The sequence below is a fragment of the Pavona decussata genome, unplaced genomic scaffold (assembly GCF_977016875.1).
Source record: "Pavona decussata unplaced genomic scaffold, jaPavDecu1.1 SCAFFOLD_215, whole genome shotgun sequence".
Classification (NCBI taxonomy): Eukaryota; Metazoa; Cnidaria; class Anthozoa; order Scleractinia; family Agariciidae; genus Pavona; species Pavona decussata.
Window position 1 is genome coordinate 916,261 of NW_028145620.1, and position 18,227 is coordinate 934,487.

The 18,227-nt window shown below is 39.3% G+C and overlaps 1 protein-coding gene and 1 long non-coding RNA gene across 2 annotated transcripts; one reads left to right on the plus strand and one right to left on the minus strand.

Annotated features, from left to right (window-relative positions):
• Window positions 1-239: 239 nt before the first annotated feature.
• LOC146459885 (uncharacterized) lies at window positions 240-17,736 on the minus strand. The gene is made up of 7 exons (XM_085088642.1): window positions 17,600-17,736; window positions 10,476-14,638; window positions 8,316-9,020; window positions 6,770-6,946; window positions 5,586-5,738; window positions 3,446-3,574; window positions 240-2,071 (listed from the first exon to the last, which is right to left on the minus strand). The coding sequence occupies exons 2-7, from the start codon at window positions 14,610-14,612 to the stop codon at window positions 1,814-1,816; spliced, it is 5,559 nt and encodes a 1,852-aa protein (XP_084944768.1). The 5' UTR covers window positions 14,613-14,638; window positions 17,600-17,736; the 3' UTR covers window positions 240-1,813.
• LOC146459886 (uncharacterized) lies at window positions 4,052-7,250 on the plus strand. The gene is made up of 3 exons (XR_014857780.1): window positions 4,052-4,180; window positions 5,598-5,768; window positions 7,101-7,250. It is a non-coding gene; the product is annotated as an uncharacterized LOC146459886 (long non-coding RNA).
• Window positions 17,737-18,227: the final 491 nt, after the last annotated feature.

Below are 18,227 nucleotides of genomic sequence, written 5' to 3' on the forward strand. Positions count from 1 at the left end.
GTCAGCTAAAATTTTCGGAAAGGAAATAAGACCTAAGGTTTTCGGGAAATGGACAAGGATGCCCTAGTAATTTCGAAAAGACTCAAGTTCCCCTAGAATGACCGAACAGATAGAAATATTATAGCGTGCCCTAAAATGAACCTACAGAGCTATAAAGGCACCCCAGATAGCCTAAAACAGCGTTTCAAAGGATCTCAGAGAAAACTGTCGTTTGGTGCCCCTGCCATATGAAAGTTCAAACTCAGTTGCCCAGGGACCGTATAATGTATACGAAGTGCCTATTGCAAAATAATGGGTAAATGAGATCAAGCATACCAGTATGCCTATGGTGTGCCTGTGTCACTTACTAAAAAATGCACCCTTCTCATTTTTTCACCATGCTTAAAATATTCCATCACATTTATTCCAACTTGGCCTTTATTTCACATCAGCTCCAAGAGTTTTAATTACTTCCAGTAGGCATAATAAGCTTTTGAACTTGACTGAGACCAATCACAAGAAATATAACCGTATCAGCGGGTAGATTTTCTACCAGTTCTGATTGGTTCACCACGCTATTAAACATTCAACTTTATTGTGTCAGTGATGGATCACACGTGAGAATTCTCAGTAGCCGTGATTAGAAAAACGCTGTAATAAACAATTTACTTAACCTTCCTAGCTCTACTCTTCTGCTGCACCCCCTCCCCTCTATATCCCCCGCCTCACCGCACTGCCCAGCAAGCTAGAGAAGACATTTTGTAACTATGTGGGCTCATACCTCAGCGAAAGAGCCTCAGGACTTTCGTGCGAGAATGGCACTGAGCCCCCGAATAATGGTTAATTCATAAACAATACAAATTTAATCAGTACTCTTAGAAATGTAAGAAAATGCAACCAATATAATTGATTATTGATAGAATATGATTAAATGTAAACAGACATGCTTAAGAAATCATGGTGCTATTATCAGATGCAAAGCACATCAGTGAAAAAAAGAAAACTTCAAAAACGTGCCTTGTCGGTCTGGAGAATTCCCGATACGGTTAATCATATTTGGAAACCAAGAATTTTAATAACCCGCTAATATGATTACAGTTTTGTATTATCTTTAAACTAGTCCTAAATATTGTAACCAAGGGTACGTTCGATTTCAAAAGGCGTTGGTTGCAAAGGTAGCTGCAACAACAGAAAAAACTAAATGCTAACTATGGAGTTTTTTGGCTGTAACCCCAACAGGGTATGTTGAGTTAACTTTGCCCCTGTTTAAAAACGAGTCTCAGGTGCAAAACCCTTTATAAAAGTTGCGAATAACACACACAAAAATACTTTTATCACCTTAATTCTGGTAGTCCTACTAGCGCGATAAGCACAAGAACTATCAAATAAAAGATGGTTGTGACATATACACAAGCACAGGAAAAAGAGGCTTTCGTCTGAAATGTCAAGAAGTGGACAAAGCACACTGAACAAGCACAAGCCTACTTAACCATTGTGCGCTTGCATGTCTTCTTTTACTCCTAATAAAATTTATATTTGTGCTTATCGCATCTTGGGAACGTCTTCTTTTTTCACAAGTACGAAAGAGTCTAGCGACATCTTTTAAAACGAAGGCAATTTCCCTCTTCATGGTGAGACTGTCTAGTTCTTTTCACAAGGAAAAAGAAATCCCGCCTGTTGATTTCTTCAATTGATTGACTTGATTAATACAATAGTTCCAGTTCGGCTAGAATGCCCTCTAAGTTCAGCGAAATATGGCGTGCCATCGTCATCTAATCATAAATGATGCCTCCAAAGACCATCAAAGGCTATATACACAAATGTAAAAACTAATTCATATAGATACGTCTTTATCCAGCTCGAAAACCAAGTAAGATTGCTGTAGGGCATCCTTTCCTATATGGCCACCACCGAGTTTGTCCACAAGTTTCTGTAGAAGGACTTTTTTGCGTTGTAGCTTCTCCTGTGAACGAGACGCCGATTTCAGTTTTCCTTCGAGATTCACATTCTGTTGTGTTAGATCGGTGTTCTCACCGTACAGCCGGTGGATTATCTTCTCGCACGTTTTGAGCTGCGTGTCTGCAGTCTCCATCTACAACAAAACAAAAACGAAGGATGGTGACGGTACATTTATCATGAAGCTATGTGTGGTAATCCGGGGCACAATACAGCTTATTTCGGTCTATATCATATCTGCCAGGATGGCTTTAGTTAATTGTCTCACAAATTTGAATTTAGCCGCAGTTTCACGGGTTTAACGAGAAGAGTTCTGTAAGAGGTGTTCAAACTGGGTCATCTCTTATCTTTGTAATTTGAGGGTGATTACCACTTAAGCAACCAAGTTTGTAATTATCCGTAAACACTATTGTTTTTTTTTTCTACCTTTATTCAAACTGCGTATCCCTTATCCCCATAATAATCTTTGTAGTTATTCTTTATCCCAAATATTAATTTATTTTATTGTTTATCCCTTATCTCAGTTTGGCTCAAGACCTTGAGAAGAGCCCGCGGTCTTCTCAAGCCAAGGAGGTTCATAGAGAGGGGTGGGGGCTTTTATATAATAATTAGCCTAAATTATATATGTGGGGGCTTATATATAATAATTAACCTAAATTAGCTTAATTTTATAACATTTTACCACCGAACTAACAATAATGGGTTTTAAATCACGAACTGATATTTTTACCTAAGCACAATCTGAGTTCTGCATATTGAAGGCTAAAACAAGCTGACGACTGATGTTTTCAACATAGGTACGCAAGTACGTGTACAAAAGCACCTAATGACAAAAATTTAAGCAAAATACAGTCGGGGCCCTCTTTGCCACCACTTTCGTAAGCGACCAGCTGCAGTTACGACCACCATTTTGAAACACTGTTTGAATTGTCACTCAAACTCTGTAATCAATAGCTCTCGTAAGCAACCACTCCCTTAAGCCACCGCGACCACTTTTGGGAATTACTAACTGGTCCGTTTCCTTTGTTTTTAAGCTCTCGTAAGGGACCACTCAAAGATTTTGATACCTATTACGGCAACTCCGCTCTACTTTTTGATGACATTTACAGTAATATAGCACTGCCTAATAATGTTCGCAGATCATGAGATTTCGAATCTAAAATTCAAGATGATTTAATGCTGGATCAAGAGTGTCACCCTGAGACCGAGGTAGAAAGCTTTATGCTAAAAGCTCTGGTAAATGATCAGCTTCTATTATTTCAGCTTTTGGTCGCTTACGAGATTGCATTATCGTATGAAGCGACCAGCTCTTGTTACGACCACTTGTTTCAATTCCCGAGGTGGTCACTTACGAGAGCTTCGACTGTACTTTGAATTTTGTCTACGTAAGCTTCAGTACCTACATTTTATATGATGTTTTTCGTTTACAATCGACAGCAACGGATCACCTACTAATGTGGAAAATTTTGCTAATTTTGCACTTGCCAAATACTATTAGCAAATCTCTCACCTGTGCTCTCAGCTGGCTGGCATACTCCCGAGCTAGCGTGGCTTCACTATCTGATCCAACTCTATCTTTTTCCAGCTTGACTGAGGGGGAAGTCATGTACTCCTTCGTGTTCTTATGATCAAACTCTGTCTGCAATTAACAAAAGAAAGTATGAAATTTTAAGTGAACTTTTTAGCTGTTGCTCTTTTCGATCCCCCCAGGAATAGTCATACGGCAACTTTTTCATTATTGATAGGGCGTCGGCATTTTCGCCTTAGTAAGCTTGTCACTGTTTGTAATGTTTTGCCGGCTATTGCTGTTGTTCAGTGAGCTCGTGAAGATGGGCGAAAAAAATAATGTTGAGTGGCAACGCCAGGCATGGGTATTGTACACACTCGTGTCTTCATTGCTCTTGTCTCTCCCAGAAAATCTGCTCCGCCTGATATAAATTATCAAATGTGGCATAGAGGAGTGCGTGACAAGGTTCTAATAGAGTCATGCTGTCTTAGCCGAGTCTTAGCCGCGGATTGCGTGAGTTTGTTACCAGTCCTTGCCGGCCAGTTCTTGCCCGGGAAAGTTTAGAAAACAAAATGGTGGACAAAAGCACGAGTTTCTTCGTTTCTGGCTCCTGTTATGCGTTTGCCAGGTAGCATTAGTGTATCATGAGCAGACGGCTCGCAAATCTAAACAATGGACAATGTCGAACTTCCTGGGGTACTTATGACCGAAAAATGATCATGAGGAGTGTATTTTCAGGTAAGACCACAGAACACTCAAAACTGCACATGTTCAATCTCTCTTGCTTCGTTTTCCCCTTTCACACCCTTCAGCTAAATGCTGTCAATAGTCTTCGTGCGATTCTCACGATTTAGACTGTAATTACGTAATCCGTCGTTTTGGTAGTGTGAATTTAGTCGCAGGAAGTCAGGGACTAGGGTTTCAACAGCGGTACTGAGATACGAGAGAACGACCAGAAATTTGACAAGGCATGTCCTTGGCAATTTTCAATCAATTCAAACAACTGCAAGTCACAAAGAAAATCTTTGGTTCCCACAATCACATGTTATGCGTCAACCAATTCCAGGGGTACCCGTAAACCAAACCACCCATCCCCCCCCCCCCCCTTCCTTTTCCCTCCGGGCATTAACATTTTTTGAAAATAAACTGGCAAATGCCCTGTAGTGGGGAGAAACTAGCTAGTCAAATTCCCCACGAGGCAGTTAAAAGGAATGCCAGTTATTCATTTCTGGGCTTACTTTTATTGGACTAATAAATGCTTATTCACACTGGTCAAACTACAAAGTCTTGGATAAGAATCTCATTTCTCAGTACTGTGGCAGTGACCATTCATTCTTTTGATCTTCCATCTCATTTTTGTCTTCCTTACACTCAAACTCAACCCAACTGTAACTCACACATGAAAGGATATGCGTGTTAATAAATTCACATCCAGTCACAAGTTGTTACAGCCAAATGTAGAAATTCTGGCTGATTTTCCTTTTTGTTTGTATTTGGACAAAGATGAAGTTAAATACATGTAATTGTCACATGTACATGAAAAGGAGAAAAAAACTGAGCATAATTTCCACATATGGATGGAACAACTAATGTAAGCGTGGTCTGCAAGACTTTACATGTTACTTTTTGTACAAATGTAACTAAGAAAATTTGAAAATTTTACTGTGCATAATTTCAAAAAAAAATGAAAAGCCTAAAGTTCAAAACCAAACCATTGATTGTTGTTTACTGCTCTCAGTAAGAACTATGGCAACATGCAACTGATCACCAAAAATACAGGAAATGGCCAAAAATTTTGGTCAATATTATCTCCCAACCAGGACAAACAGTACACAAAAATAACTTTTCATTCCCACTGAGCTATATGCATCTTTTGTTTTCCAAGACGACTGCTACAATGATTGAGGACAGCAAAAAACATACAGTAACTGTTCAATCGAGTGTCGAACTGCAGGGTTCATGTGTTATTGAAAAGCACAGTAATGTTCACAAGCAGTCCAGATGATAATTTTTAGAAAATTAAATTTTGCAGATTGTAAAATTTAATTGTTCCGAACTGTACACAGCAAAAAAATGATAAAGCTCCTAAAGCTCTGTTGATATCTTTTATTATTATTTACTGACTTTCATTTATTTAATTTACCTTCTCTTGTAGATTTGCAATTTGACGTTCAATTTCTTCCATAATTTCCTTGTTGCTGTGTTCACCCATCATCATGAAATAAGACAGCTTCTGGTAAAATTCTTGAAGCGTGTCATCTTGCCTGTTGCTGTAGAAGCCATGGAATGATGGATTCTGAAGCAAAAATAAAGACATTGTTGAAAGGTGAGATTCTCATTTTATTTTGAATTTAAAAAAGACAAGATTGGGAATGTGTCCAAAGTGATTTTTTTTGCATGAGTGAATTTCTTAGAAAACATGTATATTGATCATATACAGCAAACCCAAATTTCCTATAGTCGCTGATGCAGCCATTATTTTTAGGGTCATCATAGGGAGAAGTATTGTATGATGGCCAAAAGAATGGCTGTATCAGATACTAAATTTCCCAGAGGGTACTCCCAAAAACATAAGGTAGTGGTAAGTGTGGACTAGAAAGAGGGTGAAAGATGGGATTTTTTTTAGACATTTTGATCTTAAAAGGGGAATGGATTTGAACCATTTTGACCTGACTGATATGGGGTAATTTCATGTCTTGCCTGGATCCATACTGGTGGTGATGTGTGTATTGGTGGAAAGCTCTCCCTGCCTATATTTCCTATTGACAAATTGAAAGCAATGTGCAGTTCCGAAAAATATCGATACCCACCCCAAGGAAGGTCATTGGAAATTCCAAGGGGGAAGAGTGTGCGTGTGTGAAAGGGGTAGGGGGAGACTCAAAGGGGGTCTTGAAAGTCAAACTTTTTTATGTACAGTCCTACATGTTTGAAGCTAAACTGGAAATTCCAGTGTGGAGGGAGGGTTCAAACCAAAAAAACCTTCCATAGGGGAGCTACAGTGTATGGTTTCTGGAACCTCACAATGCCAATTTGGGGTTCAAGCTTGGCTAATGTGCATTTCTCCTATTGGTTTGAATAAAGGGTAAACATTTTGACCACTTTAAGTCTGAAGAAGGGTTTAAGCCAGGGCACATTCTTTGGTGTGAAATAAAATTTGTGGTTTCATTCTCTTAGCTTCTCTTGGTAGTGCATTTCCACCAAGGAATAACCACCCCCACCCCTCTCCCCAGGGTCTGATTTACAGTGTATGCTGTCCTTAATATAAATGCATGTCATCCATCCATGCTACAAAATGTAAAGGAGAATTTAAATGCTGACTTCTCTTACCTTCTCATTTAAAGCACTAATTTCTCGCCTGTGACTGATTTCCTGGAGTTCCAACTTCTGTTTCATATTTTCAAGTTGCCACTCTAGAAGACTCACTTTCTGTTCCAATTCAGCCTTTTTCTGCCTCAGTTCTCGAATTTGCTCCTCGTATTCTTGGATTAAAGCATCTTTCTTATCCTGTAATCAAAAAGAGGAGCTTGAATTAGTTAGTTAGTTAGTTCTCTCCGCGCCATGAGGCGCATAAGGCTGCAACTTTCTTTTTCCAACCAGTGGAGCTTGAATTAATTTACATATTTGTTGTTGACTGCTGCTGTTTTTATTTTTTTGTCAGACTAATTTATGCAACTGAAAAACTTGATCCAACTACATTATTTCTCATCCTTTTATCCACTGCTTGAATGAGATTCATGATTTCAGCTGTACTAGCTACACAGACCATATTGCGCTTCCTGTATGTTAAACCACTGCTGATCAGTGGTCATTCTTCCTTTGCTCTTTCATTTTAAAACTTAGAACTCACTTTAAAATGAATCCATCAAGTCCATAACACTGATATGTAACTTCCAACAGGCATTGGGAATTGAGTTCCAGTAATGCTTTACAGTGCGACATGCTTACCGTAGCCACCCAACAAACTTGTTTTACAAGTTAGCCAATCAGGATATACAAAATTGATTAACGGTCACGTCTCCTTGCAAAGTCCAACAGGCAAGTGATGCAACAATGAATTATTGAAAACATGTTGCTTTGTATTTTATGGCTAACTTGTAAAAAAAAAAAGAAAAGTTTTTTAGGTGGCCATTATTAGTAAGGCGCATCGCATTGCAAAACACTTCCATTCCTTCTAGCGATGAAATTTATTGGGATATTCATAGGGGTTTTTACATGTTGGATGTACAGAACAATAAAGATTACTTGCTGATTATTGTAGTTTATTTAGTACCACCAACATAATTGTAAATTAGTGCCGTGAAACTCCTTTAGGGGTTGTACCGATAATACTGAAAAATTGTATTTTTGAATGTAAATATATGAAACATATATTTGGAAACATATATTGTATATATGTTTGTCCCATGAACGTAGTTTAAAGGCCTTAGCTCCCACGAGTCTCCTGTAGCTCAGTGGTAGAGCATCTGAACTAGTAATCGTAAGGTCTTAAGTTCGACTCCTGATAGGAGCACTCGGATTTCTTTTTTCCTGAGTATGCCTATGTCACTTTCTAGAATAATTCATCATTTTCATTCATTCACCAGGCTGGAAATATACGATCACATTTATTTCATATATTGTATTGTATTGTATTGTATTGTATTGTATTGTATTGTATTGTATTGTATTGTATTGTATTGTATTGTATTGTATTGTATTGTATTGTATTGTATAATGCATTGTAAAGGAGCCACAAAATACGTGGGTCCAAAACTTCACACCAACAGTTTGTTCCTTCTCTTTTTAATTTGCTAAGGCCTTGTATTGTTTAGTTGCTCTATTTAATGTTTTTTTTAAACAAACTTAGGGAAAGCAAAGTAATTGACTTCAATACCTCCGTGGTGGTCGTTGTAACGTTGAAATCCACATCAGTGTCAGTACCAACGCCATAACCATTCATCTGCTCCGTTCTCAGTTCATCGGTTGGACGGCTTCGATGTATCGTCTCCAAAATAGTTTTTCTGTTTTCCAAACCCGTCACTTCTGTCTGGAGTCTTGTCAGCTCTGTCCTCATGTCACCGATTTGGCTTTCCAACTCGCTTCTCTCTCTATTCAGCGAGATCACATCATTATCTACTTTAACAGTGTCAGCAAGAACGACTGGACTATTCAAAGGAGTCGATGTTGCGAGTACTTGAGATGAATCAATATAAGGATGATATGAGTTAGAGATGTTGACTGAAGTTTCAGAATTGTAAGAAGTGAGTTGATACCTATTGTATGAAAGCGAATCGCAACGATTTAAAGTATCGGCCTCTTCTATCCTGCCATATCCAGAAAATCCGCGATCTCCGGACCTCTTTTGATCATCTGTCAAATGCACATGGCCCCTCCCATTTCTCGCGTCATATTGTTCTGGTTTAGGATTATGATCTTCCATTACAAGTTGTCTTCTTTTGATTTCTAAATCACGAATGTCGATCTCCACTTGGGATTTTTGCTGTCGTAACTTCTGTAATTCGTCTTCTTCTTGATTCTTGAGCGTTTGAATCGTTTCTATCTCTGTCTGCAGGTCTTGTTTGACCTTCTCCAACTGTTCCTAAGAATCACGAGAAAAAAGATTAGTTGTGTTTAATTTGTCTTTTGGAGCAAAGCTGGCGTCGTAATTTTATACAAAAAGTTCTCCTGGGAAGTTTTTTTTCTTTAGTTATTTGCGCTGAATTATAACTGAAGCACTCCCTAAACAACGTCGAAGTATACGCGAATTAAAAAGTGGTAAAGGCAAATTCACGCGTAACCGCATGCAAATTTTCACATTAATTTTGACCAGTTAATACCATTCGTACAGTGTGGTTAACACAACTGCCGGATAGAAAATACCAAAAATCCAACCCAGACTTAGTGAAAAAGTTATTTGTCGCCTTCTTAATGTTACCTTTTACTATGTGCTATCAGCGAATAGCACATGGATTCGCATAAATAAAAACAATCAACAATTTTTCCACGAACTCGACTCGTATACAAGCTCATAGTTTTATTATATAGGCAACTGTTATATCTTAAAAAGTGTTATTAACTTGCCTAAAAGAGCATTTCCGTTAAAAGAAACTTTTGCACTCGAGCCGGACATTTGTCCGCAGATAATGTCTGTTTTCAGATTTAGCGACAAGTTTTCCGAGAGCAAAGCCCAAGGAAGGTTGTAAGCCTCGAAGGCAAATCTTTTTTTAACTAAATAAAGGTTACTGGGTTTACTATCTTTCAGGTAGGATGTTGATTTTTCAATGTTATTCGGCCCCGCGTTTTTTTATACCCTCGTCTGTTCCAATAACAATTACTCTTGTATCGTGAAGTTTCCAGCAATGCCTTTCATGTCACTGAAGCAGACAAAGTTTTGAAATCTGGGAAATGTAACTTGAGGCATATTTCATCACGGGATAGATGTTGACCAATCGCAGGTCAAGCCAATCAGAGCGCGCGGCTGCTCACATGAACAATTATTCTCCGAAGTGGAGGTGGATAGTGGCAGATATCGAGCAAAATATCTACCACTGTTCAGCGACAGTAAGGTGAATAATTGTTTTAGTATATACCAAACAGGTGGATAACCAGCCTAAAAACTAGTCATTTTGTTTGTGACAAATTGGCGAAACAATCGCGCACAAATGTGTAGACAATGCTGGGAGGTGAAGAGCGTATACTGTCCGGAGTTTGAGAAGCCTATCAGAATTGATATTTACCAATGACCATTATTGGATCACTGAATACTACAATTTCAGGCGTTTGATTGGCTAAGCGGCCATGAGATATCAGCAATTATTATGCCCGAGAAATACCTGCCATTAAATCGTCTTCTGCTCTTTCTTTCAAAATAAAATAAACAAAGATCCAGCAAGAGTTAGTGGTTGTTTATAATAAAACAACTATTCCACCCTTGTTTGTTGAATATGGGACGATTATAGCCAACGCGCTAAGCGCATCGTTGGGTAGCTATCATTTCAAATCCAACGTGCACTCGTAGAATAATTGTTAAATCTCTGCTACATTATGGGGTTACCTGTGTAGGCGATGTGCCATCTGTTGTGAGTAGCCATCTATCTTGAACATCTGTTTTTACAATGTCCAGGTTACGATTTTGATTTTCTTTGTGGTCCATCCGTAATTCGGTCAAGTGGATCTGTATTTCTGATTTTTCCCGGCGAAGTTCTTGGACCTCCTTCTCGTCACGTTCTTTGGTCGTTTGGATCATCGTTATCTCTACTTCTAGATCTTCCTTTTGCCTTTTCAACCTTTCCAGGAGTTCGGTCATTTCGCTGAGATTTGTCTGCAAACCAGTTGTCACGCTTGTTCTCTTTCCCCAGGAATCATCACTAACTGAAATTTCAGCTTCTAGTCTGCCTTTGTCGCTCTGCAAATGGGACACATCTTTCTCCAAGTCAGCTTTTTCCCTCCTTAGTTTATCGACTTCACTTTCATCTCTTTGTCGCTGATCTTTTAACGCACATGTTTCATCCTCAAGTATGCGCTTGTTTGTTTGCAAACCGAATACGTCGTTTTCCAATTCAGTTTTTTCAGCTTCAAGTCTGCGAGTTTCGCTCTGCAAACTAAACGCATCCTTTTCGCTCCTTAGTGTTTCCACATCATTGTCATATATTTGTCTTTCATCTCTTGGCACAGATCCTTCATCGTCCAGTGTCGGGGTTTGGCTTTGCAGAGCCTTGATCTGCAAACTAAACACGTCTTTCTCCAGATCAGCTTTCTCCCTCCGTAGTCTGTCCACTTCATTCTCGTCTTTATGTCTCTCGTCTTTCAACACAGATCCTTCAGCTTTTAATCTGGTGTTTTGGCTCTGCAAGGCTGTCATCTGCAACTCAAGATCCATTCTTTCTTTTCTCAGACTGTTTAGCTCGTTTTCCTCTCGTCTTGAGTCTTCTTGCACGAAAGAAATCTCAGCCTCTAGCTCCATTTTGGTTTTGCGGAGAACCGCAATCTCCCGCTCAAGCTCTACGCGGATCATCTTCAGCTCCGAAATCTCCCTCTCATCCATCTCTATGGATTCTTTGGAGAAGTGAACGGTGTTTGTGGAGAGTTCTGTTTGAAGAAGTGTGAACTGCTTCTTCAAATTTGTCAGCTCCGTTCGAAGTGCGTCTCTTTCTCGGTGCAAATCATCAAGTTGCTGGTAGGCACTTTTGTCTGCTTTAGTTCTTTCAGCCCTGCGTCGAGGACTGTGTTGTTGCACTCTTCTTTTCCCATCTCTCTCTTGTATCTCTTGTATTTCCTTATCTTTCTTGACATTTTCAATCGCTTTTTCAACGCTGTGTTTTTCAAACTTCATCGACTTGACCTCTTGCTCTAAACTACTTCGCTCATCACTTAAATTGCCAACTTGCTCTTTCAAGCTCTCTATCTCCCTCTGATACTGGGACACTTTGCTCTCTAGCCCAACCTGTTCCTTCTTCAGCGAAGCTATTCTCCTTTCCAAGTCATCTTTTTGTTTCTGGAGAACCCAACGGGCCTCTCCTTCTTCTTCCTCTTTAACATTATCTGCCTGTTGGTGTAACACCTTGCGCCGATATTCCAGCTGGCTATGCAAATCTTTCTCAAGGTCTGCCTTTTCGTCGCTCAATCTTCTTATAACGCTCTCTAAATCTTTCCGTTGCTTTGTTAAGTCTGATACTATCTTTCGCATTTCACTTGCACTTCTCTTTTGGTCTGTGTCATAGTCGCCTTCCCTATCATGAAAACCTGAGTTGTCCTGCGACTGATACTGGATCTCGGTAACACGCGGCGCGATGTCCTGTTGCGCGACTCGTGGAGAAATGTTATCGCGCGTAACGCGTTCGTGTTCATGTTTGTGAAGAAGAGTGCGGGAATTTCCCTGTTGATCATTGTACTGTCTGTGTACTTCTATCTCAAATGTAGAGTTGTGCCGTCTTAGAATGGAAATCTCATGTTCTAGTTCAACCTTTTCTCTTTTCATAGCCGACATCGAGTCTTCTAAGTCGCTTTGCTTTCTTTTTAAAGCCGGTATGAGTTCTTCAAGTTCTGCTTTGTCTTTTTTCAGCGATGCGACTTGGTTGTCGGAGTCTGTTTTGTCTCGTTTCAATGCAGATATTTCATCCTCGACCTCCAGCTTTTTGCGTCTTAAACTAGCAAGTTCGTCTTCTAGTTCGTCGTTTTTCCGCTGTAATGAGGACAGGCGACTTTCAAGGTCGTGCTTGTCTCGCTGCAAGGAGCTCACCTCGCCTTCCTTTCTTTTCATACTCTCTTGTACCGAAGTCAATTCGCTGTCATTGCGGCCGAAGCCTCTGAACTGTTCCGCAGTGGTAGACAAATGTCTCCTCAGATTCACTATCTCGTCTTCCAGGTCGCCTTTTTCGCGCCTCATTGCAGAAAGAGTCATTTCTAGTTGTTGATTCTCAAACTTGACGCCTGCTAGTTCGTTCTCTTTCTCCCTGATCATCTCCTTTAGTTTCACGCTGCCATCTTGAACTGCTCCTGAGATCCTGCCGTCGTTCATTTCCATCAAGCGCCTCTCTTTACTCTTTAAATTCTCTTCCAGATTTATTTTGTCTCTAAGCAGCATTTCCCGTTCCTGGCGAAGGGCAGCCATTTGCATTTCAAGATCATCAAATTTAGCCTGAATTATTAACACGTCTCGTTCATGGTGTCGGAAAGTGTCATCTTGAGTAGTTTTCTCCAACATAAAGTTTTGAGAAAGCTCTTTCTGAACTTGAACCCGAATCTCTTCTCTTTCGCTGATGATCTTTCTTCGCATGTCTTCTCTCTCCATTTCTAGTTGCCTCTGAAGTTCGACCCGCCTTTCAGCAAAATTTATTTCCATCTGTTCGTTCTCTTGTTTAAGAAGCGCTATTTCCTCGCTTAATTCTTGAATAGTCTCCTCTAGTCCTCCCTTTTCTCTCACAAGTCCCAGCTGGTATCTCTCTTCAAGTTTTACCTTTAAGGCTCTTTTCTCCTCAGACTGTCTTTGCTCCATTTCTGTTATCTCCTCTTCAAATCTCTCTTCTAATTTCCTCCTTTCTTCTTTACCTCGCCTCTCTACATCTTTCTTTTCCTTTTCCATGTTTTCCAAATCCTCCTTCAACTTGATGTTGAGAGTTTTAAGCAATGAGGTTTCATTTTCGAGTCGCATCATAAATTCCGTCTCGAAGTTTGCTTTCAGCGAATTCCTCTGTTCCAGGAAGGCTTGTTCCATTTCCTTTATTTCTTTTTCAAACTTACTCATTATAATTTCTTTCTCCTGATTCAGATTTTCATTTAGCTCCTTCAACTGCATCGTTAACTTTGAAATATCGGTCTGCAAATCCGAAATGTTCTCTTCGTAATTTTCCCTTTGTTTTTCAAGTTCTCCACTGTGTTTTTCCTCTAGCTTTCTTCTTGTATCGTAAATTAACTGTATGTTTCGCTTTTCTGTTTCATTTTTCTCCCTTTCTGCAGTCATCTCCCATTTTTCCTTTTCGTGCCTCAATCGATTCTCCGTTTCTCGTTTCTGCCACTGAAGCTCAGAAATCGTTGTCTTCAAATCAGCTATAGTTGCCTCATACTTCATCCGTTCTTGCTCCAGTTTGCGATGACAATCTTCCTCGAGTTTTCGTTTCAGCTCGCGTTTTTCCAACTGGAATGATCTTTCTAACGCCTCTCTTTCCCTCTCGTATTTGTCCTCCAGATCTAACTCTGGTCGCATATGGCTCGTCAAAGCACCATTGTTTATTCTAAGATACACCTCGGCAATTTCTCGTATCAAATTCGAATCAACTTCATCGATCTCGTGTCCACCGGTTGATCTTCGGTGAAGGCCGGTCAGAAACCGATGTCCATCGGTGGAATTTTCGGAAAACGAATGCATCTGTCCGACGTCGGAAACAAACGTATCGTTCACTGCAAAATTTACTGCGTTCGCTGTCGTTGCGGATTCGGTTATTCTAGAAGCTTCAATCATTTGCTCCTTGTCTATTTCGAGTTGCTTCAGAAGCTGTTGTCTTTCGAGATCGAAGCGTCGTTTCATGCGGCTAATCTCCTCTTCGTGGCTCTGAGCCAAAATATCTTTCTCGATAATAAATCCTCGCACTATGTCCTCGATTTCCTGTCGATAATTTTCCTCCGCGTGCTCTGTTTGGCCATCAGTGTTCACAGTTAGCAGTTTCTCTTCGTTTTCTGCGTTTGTATTTTCCATCTTAATCCAATGCTACCCCATAGCATCTACCAAAACAAAAAACAATTTTGTAGTATCCAACTAGTTTTTCTTCTACGCAGCGTATTTTTGCTCGCGTTTGCCTCTGTTTTCAGCGCTTGAATTAATCTTCATTCTGTATCTCTCTTCAACCGTAATTTTCAGCAAATTTGTAAAATCCAGTTACTGATGATACAAGCGCTGTTTTAAATGTCCTTTATACTATATAATTCGCGGGGAATGATAAAATCTAATTAAGTCAGCTGCTTAAAGTAGGGAACACCATATTTGGAGGGATGTTCTATTGTTTTAACGACATGTGTGTATTCTTCGCCGCTCGACTCGAGAAATAGCACATCTTAGACGCTATGGAAATTTCTTTCACGTTTTTGACGTTTAAACATCGTTACTAAGAAGGCAAAAAGTTGCTATGACAACTGCGTGATCAGCTTTGAAGTAACCATTTTCATACCGAGTAAAGATAACATTTATTGTCTAGTTTTGACTTATAAAGCTCATTTCTCTCGCATTTAAAACCTCCATATGACAAATTTGGTGGAGAGATAAGTACTTGGATGTGATGTGGCTAAGTTCAGAGCTATTTTGCATTATGCCACTCTATTGACATGCTATTTTTCAAATTGTCTTCTCCAGTTTAATTATAAATTTAGCATCAGCTTTTTCCCTGGTCACGAAAACACTCTAATTCTCACAGTTATTAAATTTTCACTTAAAAGCGGACTACTTTGCCAGAGTTGGTGGCTGCCTTTTTAAGTTCATTTTTACCTGCCAAGTACCTGTTCTGGAGTCAACTGACTCCAAATTTACAATGTTATTGTCTCAAATTAAAATATATGAAAATAAACACTTTGTGGAAACCTGTATGGTAAGTGGAGAGTCGAAAAGCAATTGGTCGGTGAGCTTGTCAATCTTTGCAGAAACACACCGGCATGTTTGGCTTAATTAAAAATCGCGACAAATTTAACTTAGTTCGAATTTAGAGCCATTCAGAGCCATTCATTCAGTTTTCGCTGGTTTGTGTGGTTATTGGATATGTGAGTTAGTTTCTAAAGATACTGCGGTGTTGCGTCGATAGAGAGTAGAAGCGAAAGTTTGGTTTTATCAACAGAGGAGAAAGAGATTCGAGTGCTGGCGTTTGGTCACCATGAAGAGATTCGGGTGCTAAAGTTTCGAAAGTTAGCTCCACTCGGATACACTGGCCAAATTACCTTATCAACTCTGCTGTTAAAACAAAACATGTGTGGTTATTAGGCTGATTGACTGCGATTTTGCTAGTTTTGTGAAGCTACGACTACAATTCATCTAGACTCAAATGCGAGATCTTGATTGGCCGCAGGGTCAAAATATAAATTCTCTATACCCAGTGCCATGCATTTTGGTTTATGCATCTATTAAGAATTCGCTGCTACAGGGTGACTCTGTTCCTAAGATAGTGATTTTCTATATTTTGTCCGCCTGCGTCTCGTCAACCAAACAAATCGTGCCATATGGAGTAACATCATGTGTGAAGGGAGCCCAAAATCTCAACGCTCTGTAAATGTATTAAAAATTGAGAATACTTGAATTGTTTTTATATTTCCATTGTTGCAATCCCTTGCAAAAGTCTTTGCCACTTAGATCTAGCTGTTGTTCATTTGTTCTCACTGTTCTTGTTCTCACTGTTCTTCTCAAGCGAAATTAACAAGAATGCTTTATTGCTCAGTTGCTAAAATGGTTTGAACAGTCATAGAAACCCAGAAATTGGAACCACCTTATACAAGACAATAAAAAGCAACAGGAAATTACTTTAAATTGTCATTCATTTGAATGTATAGTTATCCCACAGACTCATTATTTAGCTGAATCACCTTGTCAGTGATATTTTCTTCGTCTATTAGTGGTTTCATGTCTGTTAACCGTAAACCGGCAATGTACAAGCCATGCAGAGCCAAAGCATTTTCCGAACCGATTTCTAGAAATTATTTGAATCCGCAGTCAGTCGTCGTTTTTGGTCAGCTGTGGTTCTCTTAGAAACGAACGAAAATGGCGTTCAATTTTTGTCGCAGTTGGTTGGACCTCTCAAGATGTCCACTTGAGGTCTTACAGGAAATCTAGAACTAATTTCGAATTGGAAAACGTTAAGTCAAAAACGAAGCCCATTTCAAAATTAAACCATTATCCATTTGCAAAATGCTGTTGACTTGTCAAATTCAACAGCATTTTGCAAATTTCGTCCATTGACCAAAAGTTAGAAATGGAAAATTCTCCATCGACTTAAAAGCTAGAGAGGTTACCCTGTAACGCCATTAAACATTTGACTTAAGGAGAAAAATTAATAAAAATCAGCACTTAATGTCTCAACGAAAATATTATAATCTGCCCGTGTGGTTAAATCTATAACGACGATAAACTGAACATTGGCGTCGACCGCAGCGTCTGTTTATGGATTTGGCGGCCAGCGTGTTATTCTGAACAAAATTCTTAACCTACGATTTACTAGCTTACGAAACGTTTCATCCTCTGCGAAAGTACATTCATTGTACTAGAATTGAGGAAATCGTAAAGTTATTTCATCCATCTTAACTAAAACTGGAAAGACTCGAGTTTAAAAAGAGTAGATATATAAAGACACATTTAGCATGCTATCTTTCGGGACACTGTCAAAGTAGACGTCTCTCCATACGGGTAATTGTCTTTATGGAAACGGTTCTAGTTATGTTATCTTTCAAGTAATTTAAATTGGTAGAGAAAACGAAAATCGTACAAACAGGGCAAATTATATAAAAAACCTCTTTTGTGCATGTTTCCCGTGAAGGGTTGAGTTCGGTAATTAAACCAGGCTACGAAGTACTCTGAAAACAACTTTAGCTTGAGGCTTTCAAGTACACAGTGTAGTTTATTCAATTTAAAAACCTGTAGGGTTGTTGAGAGCCATAAAGCGGCTTCCTAAGAATGCCAGTGGTTTTGAATTACTTTTTCTCCTGACTTACCTGAGGTTCATCCTCCTGAGAACATCTTTGTAAAAACTGTCCTGCTTCAGTGTTTTTTTCTGAAACAAAAACTCGTCGGCAAATGCAATGTTGAACACAAATTCTTTGCTATTTTGGTGCGATATTTCCCGTATTGAGCCACAGCTAGGTAGTATCTGTTCGCTGGCAGGTGGCTATCCCAAGTTGATTCTCATTGGCTCGTCAAAAACCTGAAGTGATTAATATAAATATTTCTGTTCGGCGTCATTGACAGCTTTCCATCTAGTTTAGCATTGTAAGTGATAAACGATCTCGGTAGGTATCCAAAAGTGCTGTGCAAGCTCATCTTTCGGCCAGCTAACAAGTCTGCCTGACTTTAGTTGCCAAAAGAAACGTTGTTTTATTAATATTGGTAAAGTGCTTTGCACACAGTAAATAGTGTTCGCACTAATTTGTAAAAAAAAAAAAAAGCGTCCTGGGCCCCTCAGCTTCAAACTTTTAGGAGTCCTGCACAATTTTTAAGCGTCCTCATAAATTGACTGTCTGGGAAAACAAGTTGTGCAGTTAGTTATTACGTCACGAAATACTATAAATGATTATATTAAAACGCGTGACATATTTCACAGTAATATAAACAAAGTTTAATCAC